Source organism: Macaca fascicularis, chromosome 14 (assembly GCF_037993035.2).
Source record: "Macaca fascicularis isolate 582-1 chromosome 14, T2T-MFA8v1.1".
In the NCBI taxonomy this organism is placed as follows: domain Eukaryota; kingdom Metazoa; phylum Chordata; class Mammalia; order Primates; family Cercopithecidae; genus Macaca; species Macaca fascicularis.
Window position 1 is genome coordinate 106,403,262 of NC_088388.1, and position 25,196 is coordinate 106,428,457.

Genomic DNA, 25,196 nt, shown 5'->3' on the forward strand with positions numbered 1-25,196 from the left:
ATAATAACTGCTGAATTGATAAATGGCTATACAATTTTTTTTTTTTTTTTTTGAGACAGAGTCTTGCTCTGTCGTCCAGGCTGGAGTGCAGTGGTGCGATCTCAGGTAAACACAAGCTCCACCTCCTGAGTTCAAGCGATTCTCCTGCCTCAGCCTCCCGAATAGCTGGGACTACAGGTTTGTGCCACCATGCCCGGCTAATTTTGTATTTTTAGCAGAGACAGGGTTTCACTATGTCGGCCAGGCTGGTCTTGAACTCCTGACCTCATGATCCGCCCACCTAGGCCTCCCAAATTGCTGGGATTACAGGGGTGAGCCACTGCGCCCAGCGCTATTACAATTTTTAAGAAGGATTTTTCTTTAACTTGAATGGTTTATGATTCATAAACTTGAATGGTTTATAAGATTACTAAAACTATTTAATTCAGACTTCATACACAGAGGTACCACTTTTGAAAAGGAAACTCTAATAAAAATATGTCTTCCTTTTTTCTGCATTAAAATTCCAGACCCTAGGAAATTTCTGGCATTTTTTTCCAAAATAAACAGAAGTAAAATTATCTTAATGGGCTAAATGTAAGATCTCATGTAACTCTTGGTGATAGGTACAAAAGCCATTTCCTTTTAAACTCAATTTTACTTTACTGCCCTCTTCCCCAACACACACATACACATACAGATATCTTGGTTACTTTATTTTAGTTTTAAGTTTAATTTTTTACCAGGTAACATACTTACATAATTGTGTGAATCTAAAAGGTTAAAAAAATAAAAGATTGTAAGTCTGAAAAGAAATAGTGAAAAGTCTCCCCATCCCATGGCTGTATCTCAGTGAGTCAGTTCAAACTCCCACTACCAAAAAGTAACCATTGTTATTATAGGGTGGAAGTTGGCCTTTTTTTTGTTTAAAAAGTCACACAGGAAATATCTGCAGCTTTATGGACTACCACTCTCTGTCAGAACTACTTAATTCAGCCATTATAGAGTGAAGGCAGCCTTAGATAATATGTAAACACATGTGTAGAGTAGTACTTCAATAAAACTTAATTTGCAAATATAGGCAGTAGGCTGAATTTTTCCCATGGGGGTCACAGTTTGCCAAAACCTGTTACAGAACAGTTTAAATACCAATGTCTCTTTTATAAAAAATGCTAATGGTAGTGTTTGGAAGAGACTTCAGTGGAAGAGACTGCAACAAAGAATGCTATTTGAAACAAAAATTCATCCTACCCATAATGATGTATCAAAATAATATATATTTTCATATAAATAAATTTAAGATTATTCCCAGATGCCTCTCCACAATTTATAATATATTAGTGCAAATAATTTCTTTCTTTTTTTTTTTTTTTTCTTTTCTTTTTTGAGACAGTCTCTTGCTCCATCACCAGGCTGGAGGGCAGTGGCGTGATCTTGGCTCACTGCAACCTCCACCTCCTGGGTTCAAGCCATTCTCCTGCCTCGACCTCCCAAGTAGCTGGGATTACAGGCACCCGCCACCACGCCCAGCTAATTTTTGTATTTTTAGTAGAGATGGGGTTTCACCATGTTGGCCAGGATGGTCTCAATCTCCTGACCTCGTGATCTGCCCACCTCGGCCTCCCAAAGTGCTGGGATGACAGGCGTGAGCCACCGCGCCTGGCCCAGTGCAAATATTTTCTTCTACCTCTTCATGGCACAATTATGAAGAACTGGAGGAACGTTAAGACAAGACGGAGTGGTAACCTAACTATCCGCGCACTGTCAATCATTAACTCTCGCTTAAAATTTTCTCTTAAATGGTAGATCAAATGTATAATTAAAATCTCCACAGAATGCATTAAAGAAATAAACCATAGTCTATATTTAAAAACAAAATTTCAAATGTCTATTTCTCAACCAGATCAATTCCAAAATGCATGTTTCTAATAAGTCTTACAAAGGATTTAATTTAATAAAATGAACCAAGATTAGAGAGAATCGGATCTCTCCAAAAAGCAGATCCCTGTTACATTGAATAACCAGCTTCTCAAAATTCAGAGGTATCCTAGGAATATATCTTACCTTAGATGCCATTCTCATAAAGAGCTTGTTTTGATTTTCTGCTGTTCCCATCTTTTCATTTTTGACCAAATCAGTTAGGCTTAGATTATCATCATCATGAAAGTATCTGACCCTTTCTTTTTCCTCATGGGTTGAAATCTATGACAAAATGAACATTATTAATTTAATGAAAACATGAGTCTCTGAAGCATTTAATGGATTACATAAAAATCTGATGTTAAATGTAAAAATTCCACTATGTAATCACAACCTTTCCTTCCAGTTTATCCCTAGTCTGCCAGCTTCCTTGTGAAAAAACTTCCATTAGAATTACACTCCCTACTTCTGCCTCTTTACTCTCCTCTTCCCTGGGGATGGAAGCATGATATTAACTGCTTTATGAGTTTTGATGAAAGAGCAAAACTGCTTTACCCCTTCTTCTCTCTTTTCTGCTCTTCTTCTCCTTATAGTTAAAATTCCTTACCACTGTGGTGGGAAGACTGAAGTTATCCAGAGATGGAGTAAGTATATCAAAAACAGAGGTGAAGTATTAGCAAATCCACTGCTATGAATTTAATGATTATGTTGCCCCAAAATTTACATGTTGAAATCTCAATAAGAAGGTATTAAGACGCAAGGTCTTTGGGAAGTAACTGGGCTATGAGCATGAAGTACTCAGAAATGGGATCAGAACCTGTGATGGTTAATACTGAGTGTCAACTTGATTGGACTGAAGGATGCAAAGTATTGTTCCTGGGTGTGTCTGTGAGGGTATTGCCAAAGGAGATTAACATTTGAGTTAGTGGACTGGCAGTTAGTGGAGAGGCAGACCCACCCTCAGCGTGGGTGACCATCTAATCAGCTGCCAGGGTGGCCAGAAGACGCTGAAAGAACTTGACTCGCTGAGTCTTCCGGCCTTCATCTTTCTCTCATGCTGGATGCTTCCTGCCCTCAAACATCAGACTCAAAGTTCTTCAGTTTTTGGACTCTTGGACTTACACCAATGGTTTGCCAGGGATTCTTGGGCCTTTGGCCACAGACTGAAGGCTGCACTGTTGGCTTCCCTACTTTTGAGGTTTTGGGACTTGGACTATCTTCTTTGCTCCTCAGCTTGCAGATGGCCTATGTAGGACTTTACCTTGTGATTACGTGAGTCAACACTCCTTAATAAACTCCCCTTCATATATGCATCTATCCTCTTAGTTCTGTCCCTCTAGGGAACCCTGACTAATACAGTACCTCTATTAAAAGACATGAGCGTTTGTTCTCTCTCTCTCTCTTTTCTGTCATTTGATTATACAAGAAGACTATCATCTACAAACCCAGAAGCATGCCCTAATCAGACAATGAAGCTGCCAGCACCCTCATCTTGGACTTCTCAGTCTCCAGAACTGTGAGAAACAAATTTTTGTTGTTTAAGCCATCCAGTCTATGTTATAGTAGCCCGAACTAAGACACCAACTTCTAATTATTAAACCCTTGTTCTGTAAACAGCTTTATCAAAAGCAAAGCTGATATTCTGGTCTCCATCTAATTCAGTCCCAGATGTTCCTATCAGTTGGTTCCATACCCTGGTGTAGAACAGAAAAATACTATTTATTTCCTCCCAAATCAAATCTTTCTAATGCTGCTCTCACATTCCCTTATCCAAATAAAACCTCATCTTTAACTTCTTTGAGATCTTTGGAACAGGGGTGCAACTATATTTCCCAACATTACTATTCTTGTCTTTACTAGCTTAAACCTCATATCCCTTGACTTCAATCACCCCCTGGCTCCAGACACTTAATTTCTGGCCCTCTTGTCTTTTCATCATACTCAAAGAACAAACTTTACTTGTGAAAGTGTCTACCTTCTTTACTCCTATACCTAAATTGTTAAGTAATATGCAACTCAAAAAGGGCCCTCGATGCCTTCTGACAATGCATTTATGGATCCCTAGTCAGTTCCACCATTTCATATAATTCAAACCTTTACTATTCTCCTCCTGTACCACCTCTCCAACCACCAAATTCCTCCCATTACATTAGAAGACATATCTATCCCACTTCTATCTGTTGAATGAATTAATTAAGACTCTCTAGCAACACAGGCACTGAACAGGCAAAAAATAAACATTTGACAGAAATATTCTGAATGAACAGTTCTTTTGTATATGCAATTATCACTTGTCTGATCTTCCAAATTTAAAATAAAAAACCTAATTTGGGAAAGCTGAATATGTTGTTTTTGCCATCTCAAGAGCCTCAAGGTAGTGCTAAAAACTAATTACTAGAGTTGGAAAATGGAAAAGAAAATTAGCTTTATAAAGGATTATGACACCTACATAATTAAACCATTATTGTGTACCCCATCACCCCATCACCAGGTCTCAAGTTAGCTGTCTAATACTAGTAACAGCTCTGGGAGACCAAAGTTTTCCCTAAGAGCTATAGCAAGTATGCCAAAAGCAGCTGAAAACAACATCAAAGAAATGTAAACTAAAATTAAAATTGCCTTAAACATTCAATGTTAACAACTATTTGAAAAAACACAGTCGGATTACTTTCCATTCTGTAAAAGGCAAAAAGATATAACTAAGAATAAAAGTAAGAACAACATCATTTACTACCTTCCAATATTGGCATTCAAAAGTTACTTTTCAGAAAATATTTTGTAATCTGATATGAAGAAAGCCCCAAGGGAAAGAAGGAATTCTGAATTAATAAACAAAGACATATGTTAAACATACCATCTGTCTCTTTCTTCTTCCTCCTTGTGATTCCAGAGATTTTCCGGGTGTGTTCACAGGCCATACTCTTCCAGACTGATCTGTTCTGACAAGGATTACTTCTTGCTGGTCTTCATTCTATAAAAAGATTTAGAGATAACTATTGAAATTATTGTGAAGAATGCTGAACGTTTTTATTTAATAACAAAAAAAAGCATTAAAATGATTAACATTTCCACATAATACTGTGGATTGCCTTAAATCTCCTGGATTTTCATTCCTCTCTATACTATAAAATGAACATAATCATTTGGGGAAAGAATGAAAAATACCCAATGTTTATTTTAGTATTTTTTAAAAAGTAACCAAGAGAAGAAAATTTCAAATAAAGTTTTCATCTAGACAATGTTAAAAGATGACGAAGTATCAACAGTCCATGCGGCATTGTATGAGAATGCCCATCACTTATACAGCAGATGTAATGTTTTTTAAATTTAAAGATCCTATTAAAATTTGATTATAAGAATAAAGCAACTAAAGACAAACTTGCTAAATTAGCAAATATAATGAAACTACCCGTAACTTCTATTCTTTCTATTAACAGCCTTCAAATGCTATTCAGTTTTCTGACTCTTCAGAAGGAATTATATCTCACATACTTTCAAGCCATAATATTTTTCCTACAAACTTTTGGACAAATATAAGCCTTGCACAGTACAGAATAAGAGTAAATTTTATTCTCTGATGGAAATGGAATGTGATTGGAGGGATTCTAATAATCAATAAAGAATATTAGAGAATGACAAAGGTAAAGAAATTGTTATATCAAAAAGACACCTGCACTTGTATGTTTATCACAGCACTATTCACAATAGCCAAGTCATGGAATCAACTAAAGTGTCCATTAACGGATGATTGAATAGAGAAAATGTGGTGTATATATGCCATGGAATACCACACAATCACCAAAAAAAGAAACGTCTTGCACAGCAGCATGGATGGAGCTACAGGCAATTATCCTAAGTGATCAAATACTGTATGTTCTCACTTAAAAGTGGGAACTAAACAATGGGTACACATGGACATAAAGAGGGAAATAAGAGACACTGCAGTCTCCAAAAGCAGGGAGGATGGAAAGGGAGTAATGATAGAAAAAATTATTTATTGGGAACAATGTTTACTATTCAGGTGACGGGTAAAACAGAAGCCCAAACCTCATCATTATGCAATATATCCCTGCAACAAACCTGCATAGGCAACCCCTGAATCTATTTTTTAAAAATTAAAAACAAAAATAATATTAAGGAATGAATTCATTAAAAATCCATTGGAAACAAGACCAAGCAAACTATTCACATTTTAGTTTTCTTCTCAATCGGAATCAAATATAGAAAAAATCAAACCCAATTCCATTTAATAGATGTTAGTTTCCCTGCTGAAATGGAAGAAAAATAATATATACCTATTACTGATCTCACATTCACACACAATACTAAACTGATACAAAAGATTATCATTACTTTTCTTCCTCAATAAATAAATGAACATTAATTAATGAAGTGCCATCTTTTAAAAGATCTTTCTACTCACTCCCTTACCAGATAGTAGAGATAGGCAACACATTATAATGTGGCTTCTAACTTTACCCCACTGATAAAGCTGGTCTCTTCCCTAAGGACTTTCAAATTACTAAGTCTAATACATAATTATTAAATTGTCATCTTCCCTGATTTGAAAGCATTTGGTTCTGTTTATTACATTCTCTCTCCTGAAATTCCTCTTATTCCAGTTTTAAACACTCTACTCCCTCCTGGTTCTGCCTTTACCTCTCGGACACATTCATTCATTTATTAATTCATCCATTTATCCATTCATTCATCAAATATTTCTGAAATGTCTATTTAATCTTAGGAGCTAAAAGAAATATAACCCCTGCCTTCTATAAGCTTATGGCCTAGTGGTGAAACTACTCCCCAGGTGAATTATTAATATAAACAAAGTCACCTTCACTGTCTCCTCCATTTCCAGCTATCCCTCAAATACTGATGATTCCAGGGTTCCTTGGTTTCCAGCCCTTCAGCCTGAAACCTAATTATCACCCATATTGCAAAATAATTCACCGTGTGAAAAACAAATACAATCATGCTATTCTTTGCTTAAAACTCTGCAGGGACCATTTATCACCGGAAGATCAACAACACTGCAAGTATGGCCCACAGGCCATCACAAGTCCAAGAGTTACTAGACATTAAATATTTGTTACTAATCCATGATAAGGTAACTACAGAAACTGAGTGTTTTATAAAAACTGTATAGAAGTGATACGGTTTGTCTCCATGTCCCCACCCAAATCTCTTCTTGTAGCTCCCATTATTTCCACGTGTTGTACGAGGGGCCCGGTGGGAGATGACTGAATCATGGGGGCAAGTCTTTCCTGTGCTGTTCTTGTGATAGTGAATGGATCTCACGAGATCTGATGGTTTTAAAAACGGGAGTTTCTCTGCACAAGCTCTCTCTTTCCCTGCTGCCATCCACATAAGATGTGACTTGCTCCTCCTTGCCTTCAGCCATGATTGTGAGGCCTCCCCAGCCATGTGAAACTGTAGGTTCAATTAAACCTCTTTCTTTTGCAAATTGCCCAGTCTCAAGTATGTCTTTATCAGCAGCATGAAAACAGACAAATACAAGAATCGTAAGAATCATTTTATGTTGGTTCAATCTAAATAAAAACTTGGGACTTTATTTCATAGAAAATATTTCATTTTTCTATGATTACTTTTTATTGTATTTTATAAAACTATTAATCTATCATGGTCTGTAAAATTTTAAAATATATATAAACAACCCTGATCCTACATCACAGTCTAAATAGTGAAATAAAGGTAAACCATTTTCACACAGTATACAAAGCCTTCAAATTCTGGCCCTAGACTTTTCTAGTTCCTTGTAATTTTTGTAAACATACTGTAAATTGTATTTCCTCTGCACAGAACAATTACCCCTTCTTGCTCAACTAGGAAATTAAGAATTTAGTCACAGCCAATGCTCTGTTCCCAATAATTTTCGGCACATGTATGTTCCTAGACTGTAATATTTTCAGTAACTATTTGTCTACTTATATTTATCTCTCTTTGCAGGACAAAGACTAAGCTATACACTACTTGGTACCTATAGGACCTGTCACAGTGTCAAACAATAATGGGAATTCAATAAATGCTTGATAAATGTCACTAACAAGCTGGCGCCTCAGATGGATTAACTGCACCCCAAAACTAACCCACTCTCCCCTTCAGTGAGCTCCTTCTTTCCTCCCTTTGCAAACTTTCTGTTCCTTAGGACTGCCAATACGTAAGACCCCAAGTTGTTCTATTTTGGGTACCCAAGACAGAGTGCATCTAACCATCTACATGGCATTAAAATACAAGACAGAAATGAGAAGTTCACTCTACACAGAAAATATGCAAAAACATTTTCATCATCCATGTAATTCTGCAATTTATCTCAAAAGAAACCAGAAGCACTTCTTGATATAACTAAAAAGCATTTATAAACTCTTTCCATTTTCATAAGAATGCCAAATGCTCCAGGTTTTTAAATTATCCCCAACAATTACAGTTTGCTCTGGAGGACTTTATATTTTAAAAACATCAAAACTGATAATTTATTAAAGCATTTTATACGAACACTTTAATTAACAAATCCCAAAATGCTCTGGGATCATTTACTCATTAATCCATAAAAGAGCCTTCTGGCTGACAAAAATCATGGATTCTTATTTTAAAGGAAGAAAAGAGAAAACAAAACACTTCATATAAAGCTACAAAATCAATTTGCTAACATAACCAGAATAAACCTTCCCTGTTGGTATCTATCATATTTGTGAGATCATAAATTTCTCCCACAAGTGCATATCATTTTTACAGTAATAAAAAATTGAGGATTCAGTCACAAGCAAGACCAGATTGTAGCTCTGGACAGAGCAGCATGCAGGGGCTTGCACTGTGAATTTTAGCTCCAGATCGACTGCAGAACAAACCAGCAATCCCAAGAGGACCCACAGACCCTCTGAAGGAAGCAGACTGCTCCTGCAGGACCTGAGAGACACCCCAAATACTGTGAGTGCTCCAACTGTGGAAGTGGGAACACACTTCCTCCTGAACACACACCCCACTGGAGAAGCTGAAGTTGTTTTCAGGATAAGTTTTCGACTTCACTTGGAGCTAAGTCAAGTTAGAGGCCAAGCAAAATACAGGGGTAGAGGAAGGAGGAGAAAGGCCCTGGGAGCTTGCTGGGTCCCCAAACAGCCCGTTCCTGCCTAGCACCAAGGGATCCAACAGGAGGGTGGCCAGAGGAGCAGGGGGTAAAACTCCACAGGGAAAAGGAAGTATCTAGCTGAACTTTGTAACCATTTGAACAGGGTGAGAAGCCTCCTGGCCAGAACTCGGGAGGGCACAAATCTTGTGTACAGACTTCACAGGCAGGGGAAGAACTAAAGCCCTTTTCTCTCGCAGCTGGGAGGCAGATATCCTCGGGTAAGTTTTCAAGACCATCTTGCCCTCAGCCTGGAAACAGACTCCGCGCTGTTGGTGGGAGCACAGTGCGGGTGGGAGCACAGTGCAGGTGAGACCGGCCCTTCAGTGTGCGTGGGAGCTGGGTGAGGCCTGTGACTGCCAGCTTTCCCCCACTTCGCTGACAACCTGCATGACTCAGCAGAGGCAGCCATAATCCTCCTAGGTAACACAGCTCCAGTGACCTGGGAATCTCATCCCATCCCCGACAGCAGCCCAGCAAGATGTGCCCACGGAGAGTCTGAGCTCAGGCCTAGCCCCATCCCCACCTGATGGTCGTTCCCTATCCACTCGGGTAGTGGAAGACAAAGGGCATATTTTGTGAGTTCTAGGGCCTCACCTACCACTAGTCCCTCTCCACCCTACTACAGCTGATGCTCTCGGGAAAGTGCCACCTCCTGGTAGGAGGCCAACCAGCACAAAAATGGAGCATTAAACTACCAAAGCTAACAACCCTCATGGAATTCACTACACCCTCCGTCACATTCACCAGAACAACCAGTGGTACCCATGGCTGAGAGACCCATAGACAGTTCACATCACAGGACTCTGTGCAGAAAACCCCCTGTACCAGCCCCGAGCCTGGTAGACTTGCTGGGTGGCTAGACTCAGAAGAGAGACAACAAACACTGCAGTCCGGGTCACAGGAAGCCACACCCATTGGAAAAGGTGGAAAGTACCACATCAAGGGAATACCCCATGGGACAAAGAATCTGAACAATAGCCTTCAAATAGCCTTCAGCCCCAGACCTTCCCTTTGACACAGCCTACCCAAATGAGAAGGAACCAGAAAACCAACCCTGGCAATATGACAAAACAAGGCTCTTCAACGCCTCCCAAAAATCACACTAGTTCACCAGCAATGGATCCAAATCAAGAAGAAATCCCTGATTTCTAACCCCCTGGAAAAGAATTCAGGAGGTTAGTTATTAAGCTAATCAGGGAGGGACCTGAGAAAGGCGAAGCCCAATGCAAGAAAATTCGAAAAATGATACAAGAAGTGAAGGAAAAAATATTCAAGGAAATAGACAGCTTAAACAAAACACAATAAAAAATTCAGGAAACTCTGGACACACTTTTAGAAATGCGAAATGCTCTGGAAAGTCTCAACAATAAAACTGAACAAGTAAAGAAAGAAATCCAGAGCTCGAAGACAAGGTCTTCAAATTAACCCAATTCAACTAAGACAAAGACAAAAAAATTAGAAAATATGAACAAAGCCTCCAAAGTCTGGGATTATGTTAATCAACCAAACCTAAGAATAATCGGTATACCTGAGGAAGAAGAGAATTCTAAAAACCCGGAAAATATGTTTTGTGGAATAATCAAGGAAAACCTTCCCGGCCTTGTGAGAGACGAAGACAGTCAAATACAAGAAGCACAAGGAATACTGGGAAATTAATCACAAAAAATCTTTGCCTAGACACACTGTCATCAGGTTATCCCAAGTTAAGACGAAGGAAAGAATCTTAAGAGCTGTGAGACAGAAGCACCAGGTAACCTATAAAGGAAAACCCATCAGAACAACAGCAGATTTCTCAGCAGAAAACTTATAAGCTAGAAGGGATTGGAGACCTATCTTCAGTCTTCCTGAAACAAAAAATTTATCAGCCAAGAATTTCATATCCAGCAAAACTAAGCATGATATATGAAGGAAAGATACAGCCGTTTTCAGACAAACAAATGCTGACAGAATACACCATTACCAAACAACCTTTTGCATGGTTTTGAAGGTTCCTTTTGCTAAAAACAGCTCTAAATCCTGAAACAAATCTTTTACATCAAAACATAACCTCTTTAAAGCATAAATCACACAGGACCTATAAAAAATACAAGTTAAAAGGAAAAAACAAAAACAAAAGTACACAGGCAACAAAGAGCATGAGAAAAGCAATGGTACCTCACCTTTCAATGTTAACATCGAATGAATGTAAATGGCCTAAATGCTCCACTTAAAAGATACAGAAACACAGAATGGATAAGAACTCACCAACCAACTATCTACTGCCTTCAGGAAACTCACCTAACACATAAGGACTCACATACTCTTAAAAAAAAAAGGGGTGGGAAATGCAAATGGACACCAAAAGTAAGGAGGGGTAGCTATTCTTATATCAGACAAAACAAACTTTAAAGCAACAGCAGTTAAAAGAGACAAACAGGGACAGTACATAATGGTAAAAGGCCTTGTCCAACAGGAAAATATCACAATCCCAGACATATATGTGCCCAACAGTGGCGCTCCCAAATTTATAAAACAATTACTAACAGACCTAAGAAATTAGACAGACAGCAACAAAGTAATAGTGGGGGACTTCAATACTCCACTGATAGCTCTAGATAGGTCATCAAGACAGAAAGTCAACAAAGAAACAACGAATTTAAACTATGGATTTAACAGATATATACAGAACATTTTATCCAACAACTGCAGAATACACATTCTATTCAACAGCACATGGAACTGTCTCCAAGATAGAGCATTTGATAGGCCATAAAATGAGCCTAAATAAATTTAAGAAAATTGAAACTATATCAAGCACTCTTTCAGACCACAGGGGAATAAAACTGGAAATCAACTCCAAAAGGAACCTTCAAAACCATGCAAATATATGGAAATTAAATAACCTGCTCCTGAACGAGCATTGGGTCAAAAACAAAATCAAGATGGAAATTTAAAAATTCTCTGAACTGAAAGACAATAATGACACAACCTATCAAAATCTCTGGGATACAGCAAAGGCAGTGCTTAAGAGAAAAGTTCATAGCCCTGAACGCCTATATCAAAAGTCTGAAAGAGCACAAAGTGACTTTCTAAGGTCACACCTCAAGGAACTAGAGAAAAAAGAACAAACCAAACCCAAACCCAGCAGAAAAAAGGAAATAACCAAGATCAGAGCAGAACTAAATGAAATTGAAACAAATAAACCACAAAAGATAAATGAAACAAAAAGTTGGTTCTTTGAAAAGATAAATGAAATTGATACACTATTACAAGATTAACCAAGAAGAGAGAAAATCCAAATAACCTTGCTAAGAAACAAAAAAGGAGACATTACAACTGACACCACTGAAATACAAAAGATCATTCAAAGCTACTATGAACACTTTTACGTACATAGAAGAGATGGATAAATTCCTGGAAAAATACAACCCTCCTAGCTTTAATCAGGAAGAATTAGACACCCTGAACAGACCAATAACAAGCAGAGATTGAAATGGTAATTTAAAAATTAACAACAAAAGAAAAGTCCAGGAACAGATGGATTCACAGATTAATTCTACCAGACATTCAAAGAAGAATTGGTACCAATCCTTTTGACACTATTCCACAAGACAGAGAAAGAAGGAACCCTCCCTAATTCATTCTGTGAAGCCAGCATCACCCTAATACCAAAACCAGGAAAGGACATAACCAAAAAAGAAAACTACAGACTGATATCCTTGATGAACACAAATGTTAAAATCCTTAACATTCAAAATACTAGCTAACCGAATCCAATGACATATCAAAAAGATAATGCACCATGATCAAGTGGGTTTCATATCAGGGATGCAGGGATGGTTTAACATACGCAAGTCAATAAATGTGATTCACCACATAAAGAGAATTAAAAACAAAAATCACATGATCATCTCAATAGATGCAGAAAAAGTATTTGACAAAATCCAGCATCCCTATATTATTAAAACTCTCAGCAAAATCGGCATACAAGGGACATACCTTAACGTAATAAAAGCCATCTATGACAAACCCACAGCCAACATAATACTGAAAGGCGAAAAGTTGAAAGCATTCCCTCTGAGAACTGGAGCAAGACAAGGATGCCCACTCTCACCACTCCTCTTCAACACAGTACTGGAAGCTCTAGCCAGAGCAATCAGACAAGAGAAAGAAACAAAGGGCATCCAAATCGGTAAAGAGGAAGTCAAACTGTCACTGTTTGCTGACAATATGATTGTTTACCTTGAAAACCCTAAGGACTCCTCCAGAAAGCTCCTAGAACTGATAAATGAATTCAGCAAAGTTTCTGGATACAAGATTAATGTACACAAATTAGTAGCTCTTCTACACACCAACAGTGAACAAGCAGAGAATCAAATCAAGAACTCAACTCCTTTTACAATAGCTGCAAAAATTAAAATAAAAATACAATACTTAGGAATACACCTAACAAAAGAGTCGAATGGCCTCTACAAGGAAAACTACAAAACACCGCTGAAAGAAATCACAGATGGCACAAAGAAATGGAATCACATCCCTCGCTCATGGGTGAGTAGAATCAATACTGTGAAAATGACCATACTGCCAAAAGCAATCTACAAATTCAACACAATCCCCATCAGAATACCACCATCAGTCTTCACAGAATTAGAAAAAATACAGAATATGAATACAGAATCTGTATCAATGTCAAAAAACTATGGGCCACAGGTCAACTCCAGTCTTGTGCTGGTTTTTTGTCAGCCCATAAGCTGAGGATGGTCTTTACATTATTAAATGACTGGGGGGAAATCAAAACAAGAGTATTTCATGACAAATTAAAATTCTATGCAATTCTAATTTTAGTGTCCATAAATAAGGTTTTATTGGAACACAACCATGCTCATTCATTTATGTGTTATCTGTGGCTGCCTTCATGATACAATAACAGTTGAATCGTTGTGGCACAGATTGTACAGCACACAAAATCTAAAACATTTACTATTTGATCTCTACAAAAGTCTGCCAGTCTTGGTTCTATATTATTATCTAGCTAATAAAACTAATTCAAAATCACTTTATTGATTTTTCCTACTACCTAATAACAAACAAGATTAAAACCTGCAATTACTTAATAGTATTACACAAGATCCATGTTGGTAACAATGAGGGGAAGAGAATAGGACCTGGTACTCTTATTTTGTTAAAATATCTATGCTTGACTTTCATTTCAGGCCATGATGGACTAACAAAAAAAACAGTATAACCTGTTGCTGTTTAAAAAAACTAGACAACAGGACAAATACATGAAACAACCATTTTTAGACATCGACCTCTAGAGGAGTGTAATCCCTAAAAGAAGGGAAACAAATGAGATGAGCCCTAGGATGGCCACAGCTTTCTACTAAGAGGAAGTTTATAGACTGCAGTACAAAGGAATCTAATCAGACCTCAGCTTCCTTGCTGACTGAATTGGGATATATTTTAACAAGCTGCTGGAAGTAAGAGAAAAACTAGCAAAGAATATGAAACAAACGAAGAAAAACAAGAAGAAGAAGAAGAAGAAGAAAGAAGAAAGAAGAAGAAAACAATGCAAATTAAGAAATTTTGTTTATTTACATAAAAGAAAGGCAATTATAAAATACTATTTGGCCTAACAGTGTCTATTTACTGGATCAAGAGATAACTTAATTTAAAAACACAGAAGTAAAGCAAAGAAACAACTAAGAACCAAAGTGGCTTCCACCAGGATTGGAAGAAGGTCTGGAAAGAGCTCACGACATCGTTATTATTTGGTATAGGCAGGCCTAGCGCTACTTGTATGTAATACGTTGATTAAAAAGAAAAGGAAAAAGCATACACTGCTTTGATTCAAAGCTATTATTAAAAAGTGTAAATGTTTGGAAGCCTTTCTAGCATTGGGAAATAAAGCAAAACTCTCCTACTAAATCAGATTTTCCTATCAGTAGTCTACAAACTTCCAGAGTTCATGATGGTAGCCTGCAAGTTTGTTATCACTGAATGCCATAAAGCATGTTTCAACTTTTATCTTTTAAAATTTCCATAATCACTTATTACTATTCTTAGTATTTTCATGGCTTTTGAATAATTTCTATTTTATCTCTAATTATGTTCACAAGTTGTTCCCTACACACAAGTACCTGGCCAAGGCAGTGGGTGGACTGAACACCAAGCTACACTCTGATCACTGAGACGAATGTCCTAACCCAAGGCTACTATTTAATTTGTACAAAAGCATTCACAGGACTGCATCTGCCCAAAGGAGACATCTTTTTCTAACTCCATGAAGGCATCATACAGGCTCAATGCAGCCCTTTTAAAAATGTTTTTAAATTCTCAATTTTGTCCATACTGTCCCACTTTTAAAATTCTTAATATACTATTGCGCTTTCCTTTTTTTTTAGATTGGCCTTCCTAGAGGCTACCTATTAACTTTTTTCAAAGAATAAATTCTTGGGTTTTTTCTTAAATCATTTCTATTTATTTTTTATTTTCTATTTTAGTAATTTCAGTTTTTTTAATCTATCCTTTGTATACCATATCTACTCTATGTTATGTTCTCTCTTATCTCTTTTGTGTTACTATTAGCTAATGCCACAGACATTATTACTAATTATTAATAAATAGCTATACTAATTATAACTTAATTTTCTGTTAAATCAAAGAATGACACACAGATTATTTACTATTTTTGAGTAGATAGGAACATAATAAATACTATAAGATTTTTCTATGATTCACTGTGATATAGCAAGTGTTTTTCTTTTCTTTCCTTTTTTTCAGTACTGTGGAGTTTTACTCAACTAATTTTATTTCTCTTCCTCATCAATCTTCATTAACAACTGTCTACTATAATTATTCTACTCAGAACCTCTTTGGTACCTGCATATTTACACACTATGAAATTGAAAACTGTATTTTCAGTTTTTCTAAAATCACATTAAATTTGATTTCTATCTTCAACAATTCGTTATGCATTCTACAATATGGTTAATTTTAAAATATGTACAAGGAGAAAATTTACTTTGGGTTTGTATTTTTTCCACTTAAAATGTTTTCCCTTTAAACTGAAAATATATAATTGTGTGATGCTGTCTCTCCATCTAACCCTTCCCCCTACAAAAAAAAAATCTGGAAACAGAACATGTATGAATCCATCCCTCCAAGACAAAACCTAAGTCTCAAATGCTACTGAACAGCATAAGGACTCAATATTTTTCATATGCAGTAATATTTCATTTTCCCCTTGAATTTAACAACAGAAAAGGGAATTAAATGCTAATAGTAGAGTTAGTGAGAAAAAAAAATAATGAGCATTTGAGGGAATAGAAGCAAACTGGGGAAGGAGAGAGGCTGCTGCTGGGTCATTCTTCCCTCTCTAAGGAAATCAATTAGTTGTGGCTTCAGTATCTGTTACAGAGCCCTGTTCAAAGTTTGAGATAGTCTATGACATAATTCTTCATCCCAAAATTAGATCATTAAAAAATATACAATCATAACTATCCAAAACAACTACTTTACAATTTCTTTAAATTATACTTGAGAAAATACTGTTCATAAAACAATAAAAAAATTTTTTAACTACCCCAGAAAGCATTGAGAATTAAACACATCCTATAGTCATACGAGTGGGTGTTTCCTATTCCATGACTGAAGCCTACAGGTCAACACTCCCAGCTAGGATAATACCACGCTAAAGATTATTTTTGTGGTAAACAAATAAGGCTTACAGATAGTAGTCATAAATAGTATAGCTTTTTCTTTGGCAAAGTTACAAATGGTAATAGGATCCCAAAATAATGGCTATAGCCTCAGAACGTTCTCTGGATGCCTAGATTGCACTAGGCCCTATTCAATACCTCCATATTTCTATACTTTTCCTTTGAAGCACCGTCAAAGGACTGTAATTATATATTTGTATAATTAATCTTATTTGTATGTTCTCTTTCCTGACAGAAAGCTTTTATAAGGAGTATATGATGTCTGAATTAAGATCTCAAGGATATACAGAAGGTAACTACAAGAAAAATATTCTAGGCAAAGAAAGACTGTGTAAAGGCACTGAGGCAGGAGGGAAAACAGCTACTTAGGACGTCAAGACAAGAGATGATGGTCATCTTAGTGTGGTAGATACAAAAAACAAAGAGCAGAGTTAAGAAATATTTAGCAGGTAAAATTGACACCATTTCACGATGAATTTTATGTGAGGTATGAGACTAGAGAACAGATAGATTCTGTATGCTAATACTAGTTTTTATTTATACATCATTTGCTTTCATTCATTTCTGCTTAAAATATTTGCTCCTATAGTAATACTCTATTTCAAGAAATAAGCCCTCTAGTAACGCCTAAGATGATATTTCTAACTGCACAGCACAGAAATGAGCGATACTTTAAGGAGGGTTAAAAAATACAAGCTGAACTGTATAGAAAATAGGTACATCTATTGACCACATTTACGTGGCTGGGGAAAAACTAGCTAAATGACTAAAAGGAAATAATACTTTTGTACACCTACTCTGTGTCAAGCAAGACTATACCTCAAGTAAAGTGTGCCTACAGTAACACGGCAAGGTAAATAGAATAAATGCAAAGCTATAATAATGTTTACTTCAGATTTAAAATATTTGACCTAGAAAATTGAGAGTGCAAAGGCCTTCTACAAAGAAGGAACTGCAAAGTATTCGTTGAGTAAAGGTCAAATCTCACTGTTTAAATATTAAAAGTAAACCACAAGCAAGTTTTTTATAGTCTTGTAACTTTTTTTCTGTTGTACTATGCTTACAGGATCGACTGCAGAGATTGGGAAGCTAAAACATTTTTTAAAAGACACAGTCTAAGAGTTCACATATTCTGGGAATCACAGCAATGACAAGTGAACTTGTGAACACAGCGAATGATGCACCCAAGAATCAGATCTAAAAGACAGTGTTAAAGCAGTAATTGAATATGGTCAAACTACTACCAGAAATACTTCAAATAACTAGTCAAGTACCTGATTTATATACAAAATGAATGTATCTATTTATTAATGTTTCTCTATGGCCCTTAGTTAACTCTTCAATTTCTTTAAAGAGAATGTCCGTAAACCCTCTCTACGTACATGAACAGGGATCAAAATGCATTTCCCTTCCTTACCAGCAGTGTAGACAAAATTTTAAAGCTACTACACCATTAGGCAAAGATTATTTCACTCTTTGTTACAAATGTTGAGCTTAATTTCCTGCATTATCTTTTCTTATAAAGTACAGAGCTAAATTCCTTTAGATTAAATGTATACATAATGTGACTCTGTTGAAGAATTATTAACAGGCCCAAGTTATGGAAGGGAAGATTAGGACTAACATATTAAAGAATTAGGATTAGATTTTTCCTGATATAAAACTAGCAATATCCAAAACTCAGTGAGACCCCATACCTCAGTGTTCAAGCACAAGTTAGATGGAGAAGCTATGTGGTTGGCTTAATGTTAAAATAAAGAAGCTGCACTTGTGTGATGGCCAGACTAGATGATGTCGAAGATCATGGATCATTTTTAAGATTTACAATAAAATATTACAGAGAATAAAATAAAGACATTGATGAAACAGGTATTTCAGTATGTCTTGGTTGTCTACAAGATGCCAAATATTACTCTACGTACTAGATATGAACTGAAAGAATAACTCTCGTCCTAAATACTAAACAGTTCACCCTCTAAAGGAGAAGAGGGATAAGCAAGCTAATAATTAAAAGTGCTGATGGTTTTTCACTAAAGCCAAAATGATATTCATAGATATACGAATGAAGAGATTTACCTTATTCCTGTAACCTAATACTTCCAACAAACGAGCTAAGCAATGAAAGAATTCTTCCCTGTTCAAGCGTTCTATGCATGGGGTTTTCTTTTCTCTCAAAGAGCAAAATTTCCATCAGAAGTATTACATGATTTTCCTCTAGAACACCATCAAATCTCCATAGTAGTAAACAACTTTGTATTCCATTCTAATTTCTAAAAAAAACCACTTCGAAAGGTAATCAAGGCCCTGGATCTGATGGAATAAATTACTTTAGTTGCAGTAGAGAATTCTTTCAGAATTGTTGGCAAAGATTTGTTTTATATATATATATACTTAGTAAAGCTTGAACCAGATGTGCAAATGTGCTTGAACCTTCTCTGCAGAGACGATGAAAACATGCCTTTCTGGTCAAAGAATCCTTAGGAAAAAAAAACTTTCTATTTGAAGTCTCAAAGGGCTAAACAGTTCCCCAAAGAGACTAACAAACAGAAATTATATTTTGTATGATACTTCAAATACTAATCTACTGAGTACTGAAGTCCACTGCTCAAAGATAGGAGGAGCTAGAAATTTTAAAAACATGAGTAATATCAGAGTCATGTGCACAAGAGATGAGATATAGCCTGTCAATTATTGTGTCATATCCTCAAAACCGTAGGAGAAATGTTATTTAACAGAATATCTGCTTCAAATTTTTTCCTTCTGTTCCAAGCCGCAAACCAGCTCAAACATTTCAAGGAAGGTTTCCCTATGTGGCTCCTTTTGCTTGCCTGAGATACTTTGAAAACTGATTTTACATTAAACAACTGCACAGGATAATGGAAAAAGCACTTCACGTTAGGAGGTGTATGGAATAAAATCTGGTGGGACGTGGCCAACCTTAGTCAAAAGATAAGAAGAAAACGGTCAATTCATTTCATAGGGTCAGCAAAGCTTGACTACAAGAAGTAACACAAAAATCTCAGGCTTAGGTCTATTCTTTTACAAGAGTGTGGTAAAAAGCTAGTAACAGCTTAAAATTTTACAATTTAATTAAATTAATTAAATGTAATTAAATTTTATAATTCAATTAAGCTAACCATGAAAATGGTAAAGAATTTTAGTCTGATATATTTATTAAAATAATTGAGTGATTTGCTAAATTTACCAAGAGTATTTAATGCTTAAGGAAGGGCAGGTTATTTAAGCTAATAAATTTAATAAATATGCTAATTAAAATTAAGTATTCCTTCCTATACTCACACATATTTAATGCCCTTCAGATATTTTAAAAATCTGATTATCAAAAATACTGTTTTTTCTATTCTAGAATATATGTAAAGTAAAATAGAAGAGTATTAATGATTCATATTTTCTTCAATAGGCCTAATATTTAAAGAGAGGGACAAAGGCAGAGATGGACTGTCAAAAGATCAAAATGGCACAATGGTCTCTTAGTCCCATCAACTGGAAGTCATTCTAGCGGCCTCAGCACTGCTCCCATGAAGCTTGTGCTACCAGGCTGTGGAACAGTCACGTCACTACAGTTGTCTGAAACGAACAGCATTTGATATAAAGAAATTTTTTCTTACAAAGATAATTTTTCAACCAACCAAATCAAAGGGAAAAAAAAAAATGCCTGTTCAGGAATCCCCTGAAGTCCAGCCACAGCTTTAGAACCTTTAATAAAACTGACAAGTGCCAGGAAAGAAACAGAAATAAATGAGAAGGTGGTAACAAGTATACACACATATATATAATTTGGAAAGATACATGCCATAGAGGATACTTTAAGATTCTTCGAGGTTTCTGACAAACATACTCTTACCAAATGATCCAGCAACTGCATTCCTTGATATTTACGCAAAGGAGTTTTTTGTCTTCTTGTTTTTTTGTTTTTTGAGACAGAGTCCCTCACTGCTGCCCAGGCTAGAGTGCAGTGGCATAATTGCAGCTCACTGCAACCTCCGCCTCCCAGGTTCAAGGAATTCTCCTGCCTCAGCCTCCCCAGTAGTTGGGATTACAGCTGCCCACCACCATGCCCAGCTAATTTTTGTATTTTTAGTAGAGACAAGAGACCATGTTGGCCAGGCTGGTCTCGAACTCCTGACCTCAAGCAATCTGCCCATCTCAGCCTCCCAAAGTGCTGGGATTACAGGCATGAGCCAGCGCGCCCAGCCTACCCAAAGGAGTTGAAAACGTCTATCCACACAAAAAAACTGCACACAGATGTTTATAGCAGTTTTATTCACAACTGCAAAAACTTGGATGCACCAAGATGTCCTCCAACAGGTGAATGAAAAAGTAAAATGTGCCACCTACAGACCATGAAATATTATTCAGCACTAAAAAGAAATGAGCTATCAAACCGTGGAATGACAGAGAGGAATCTTAAATATATATTAGAAACCAATCTGAAAATGCTACATACTGTATGATTTCAATTACGTGACATTCTGGAAAAGGCAAAACTATGGAGAATAAAAAGATCCGAGGTTGCCAGGGGTTAAGGGATAGGAAGGCATGAACAGGTGGAACACAGAGGATTTAGTACAGTGAAACTACTCTGTATGGTACTACAATGGTGGATACATGTCATTACACATTTATTCAAACCCAGAGAATGTACAATACCAAGAGAGGACCTTAATGTAAACTATAGACTTTGGGTGATATAATGTGTCAATGCAGGTTCATCAATTGTAACAAATGTACTCCTCCGTTAGGGGCTATTGATAATGGGGGAGGCTGTGCTTATGTAGGAGCAGAAAGTATATGGGAAATCTGTGTACCTTCCTCTCAATTTTGCTGTGAACCTAGCACTGCTCTAAAAAATAAAATCTTAAAAAGAAAAATGTCTTTGAGGTTTCAAAAATGGAAAATGTTGCAACTATATGAGAGGATTAGAAAGCAGCCATAATGAAGAAGGGTGATGTCTGGCACAAATAATAAATAGCATAGGTAAATGTGAAAGAGACACTGGTTATGTGTAAGACAGTCTTGGAGGTAGGACTGGAAAACAGGGCCATACTGTGGAAGGCTATGCTGCAGGAAGACCTGGTACTTACAGTTAGCACTAATAAACCACTTAAAGTTTCAGAGTACAAAATTAGTTAACCACAAAGACACCTGAAAACAATAATTTGGCAAAAGTATGTAAGATCAGCTTCACAGTACACCTAGTTCTAGCTATTCTCCCAGTCCCTACTTTTTAATCCTACCAGTAATTTCTCACTCTCCATTTAATCTGTGTGAGAAACTTTTTAGGTACCACAACTCAGTGTAAACAGCCATTTTCATAAACATGCTCTGTATAATGTTATCTAAGTCATGAATGACTTCAGCCTGAAGAAAATTCTAGGAAAGTTGACTTGATACATTCTCATCTCCTCCCACACTGACAGTAAATTATGTAAATTAATCTTTGAGAACAGACCTTTAAAATCATTTACAAACTTCATTATATCCCAAACCTGATTCTCAAAAGAGCCGCTGACTTTGTCCTTCACCATCAAAAAGAGGTATCATGTAAACACAAGTACTTTTGTGGGTTTAAATCCTTGCCCTGCACTTGTTAGTTGTATACCTGGACAAGTTACTTAACCTTCTGTGCCTCAGTTTCTTGATCTATAAATCTGTAATAATGACATGGACTATCTCAAAGGATACTGTGAAAATTGCATGAGTTATTTTGGGGGAAGGGGGAGGATTTTGTTTTTAGTGTTTTTATTTTTATTTATTTATTCATTCATTCATTTTTTAGAGACAGGGTCTCACTCTGTCATCTAGACTGGAGTGCAGTGGTGCAATCATGGCTTACTGCAGCCTGGACCTCCTGGTCTCAAACAATCCTCCACCCCAGCCTCCCAAGTAACTGGGACTACAGAAGCACATCACCACACCCAGTTAGAGTTATTCATATACATCCAAATCTGTCATGCAGAAGTTGAACTCAGCTGTTCAACTTCTATCTACATTTATGCCTGTGATTATTTCATGCGGTGTCATAGATTTAAATATCACCTATATGTTAATAACTCCCAAATTTCTATCTCCAGTACAAAAGACTTTTCCCCAACTACCCAATTCTATCTTCTCCCTACTCCCAACCATCCAACTGCCTACTTGACATCTCTACTTGTTCCACATCTAACAGGCATCCAAACTCATATCCAAAACAGAACCTCTGATTTGTCCCAAAACCTATTCTTCCTCTTTCTTCCACGACTCAAATAATGGCTATTCTTTCAGCTGCTCAAGCGAAAAACTTTGGAGTCCTCTTTGCCTCCTCTCTTTATCCCATTACCCACCCCCCGCCTAAACCACCATAAAAATCCTGTCAGCTTTTCTTTCAAAATATATACCGCAAGTATTTATAAAATATAAAATGCAATCACTTCTAACCATCTCCATAGCTACTATCTATCTTGGTCAAAGCCACTATCATTTCTTATCTGCATTATTACAAAAGCCCACCTCTACTTTAGCTTCTGCAAACCGTTCTTAATAGAGAATCCAGAACGGTCCTGTCAAAATATGTTTTCTGCTTAAAACCATTTCATAGTTTCTCACCATCTCAGTCAGAAAAAAAAAAAAAAGCCCACCTCCTTACTATGACTTTCAAAGCTTAACATGATCTGGCCACGTATAGTCTCTCTCACCTGTATCTCCTACTTCCCTCTCTTATTTACTCCACTCCAGCAACACTGGTCTCCTTGCTATTCTTCCTACACATCAGACATATTTCCATCTTTGGGCCTTTAAATCTGTTCCCTATGACTACAGCACTCTTCACTCAAATACACAGAAATTCGCTCTTCCACTAACTACAAGTCCTTACATAAAGTCCTTACACTTTTTCAAGAGAATTGGCCTGTGCATCCCAAGCCACCAACCCACGTGTCACTCAAAATTGCTACTACCTTGCCATAGAGTAACTTTCTGATATACTGTATTATTTTTTAACTTGCTTATCATTTTTATAATTTGTTTCCCTCGCTACCCAAATGAAAGTTCCATGCAGGTAGATGTTTTTATTTGTTTTGTTCACTAACAGATAGATGAATTAATCATAGACCAAAGTAATTTTTTTTTTTTTTTTTTTTTTGAGACAGAGTCTTGCTCTGTCGCCCAGGCTGGACTGCAGTGGCTCGATCTCAGCTCACTGCAAGCTCCGCCTCTCAGGTTCATGCCATTCTCCTGCCTCAGCCTCCTGAGTAGCTGGGACTACTGGCGCCCGCCACCACACCCAGCTAATTATTTTTTATTTTTAGTAGAGATGAGGTTTCACCATGTTAGCCAGGATGGTCTCGATCTCCTGACCTCATGATCCACCCACCTCAGCCTCCCAAAGAGCTGAGATTACAGGCTTGAGCCACCACACCCGGCCAGTAATTTGTTTTACATGAAATGAATATCTAATTCAAGTCCCTCATTCTGAAGGAGACAAGTTAAGGAGCAGTCTGACTCATACAGAAGCAATCAGTAAGCAGCACAGTCCAGAATAAAAGCAGGTCCCCTTGGTCTCAGCCTGAGGCTTTTTTCCACTAGGGCACACTGATAGAATGTAAGAGAATACATAGAAAACTAAATTTTTTTAAACAAGCATGCATACACAGAAACACACAGACACATATACAGACACATCTCACATTAAAATATTACCACTGCCAGCTGGGCCCAGTGACTCACATCTATAATCCCAGCACTTTTGGAGGCCGAGGGGGGTAGATCATTTGAAGTCAGGAGTTCAAGACCAGCCTGACCAACATGGTGAAATCCGTCTCTACTAAAAATACAAAAATTAGCCAGGCATGGTGGCATACACCTGTAGTACCAGCTACTCAGGAGGCTGAGGCACAAAAATTGCTTGAACCCGGGAGGCAGAGGTTGTACTGAGCCAAGATCACACCACTGTACTCCAGCCTGGGCAACAGAGCAAGACATTGTCTCAAAAAAATAAATAAAATAAAATATTACCACTGCCCAGTAGTAGTGTTATACAAGGTAATTTTCTCCAAACTTTTATTACTTACCTCTACCCCAGATTTTTTTGGTGTCTGTGTTACAGTTTCTTTGAATTTATTTGCCTTTTCAAGTTGAGCTTTAAGTTGTTCAGCTAATTCCTTCAAAAAGAAAAACAAGTAAAATATGTGCAATATGTAGTTTAATTCTTTACAACAAAATGTTCAAATTTACACAACAGAAGGAAAGACAGTATAACCAACACTCATGTAGCCACCATCTAATTTCAACTACCAACCCACAGCCTAGTGTATTACTTTTTAATGAACTTATCTCAGTTACAAACTCCTTGAATACCTGTGATGTGTTTATGCTTCAAAGATAAATAATTACAAGGACATATATTTTGGAGGACATAGATGAAGGAAATACATAACCTTAATGACATT

At 36.8% G+C, this 25,196-nt stretch overlaps 1 protein-coding gene across 9 annotated transcripts in view; it reads right to left on the reverse strand.

Annotated features, from left to right (window-relative positions):
* The window catches only part of CWF19L2 (CWF19 like cell cycle control factor 2), a 166,228-nt gene that overhangs the window by 98,792 nt on the left and 42,240 nt on the right, over nucleotides 1–25,196 (reverse strand). For all 9 annotated transcript variants that reach the window (XR_012423663.1, XR_012423665.1, XR_010580985.2 and 6 more), the window contains 3 exons: nucleotides 24,819–24,908; nucleotides 4,754–4,870; nucleotides 2,044–2,181 (listed from right to left, as the gene is read on the reverse strand). Coding sequence is in view for 4 of the 9 variants with exons in the window: in XM_074015143.1 (XP_073871244.1) it covers nucleotides 2,044–2,181; nucleotides 4,754–4,870; nucleotides 24,819–24,908 (345 nt within the window). In the remaining 5 variants the exon portion in view is untranslated. The remainder of the gene's footprint in view (nucleotides 1–2,043; nucleotides 2,182–4,753; nucleotides 4,871–24,818; nucleotides 24,909–25,196) is intronic.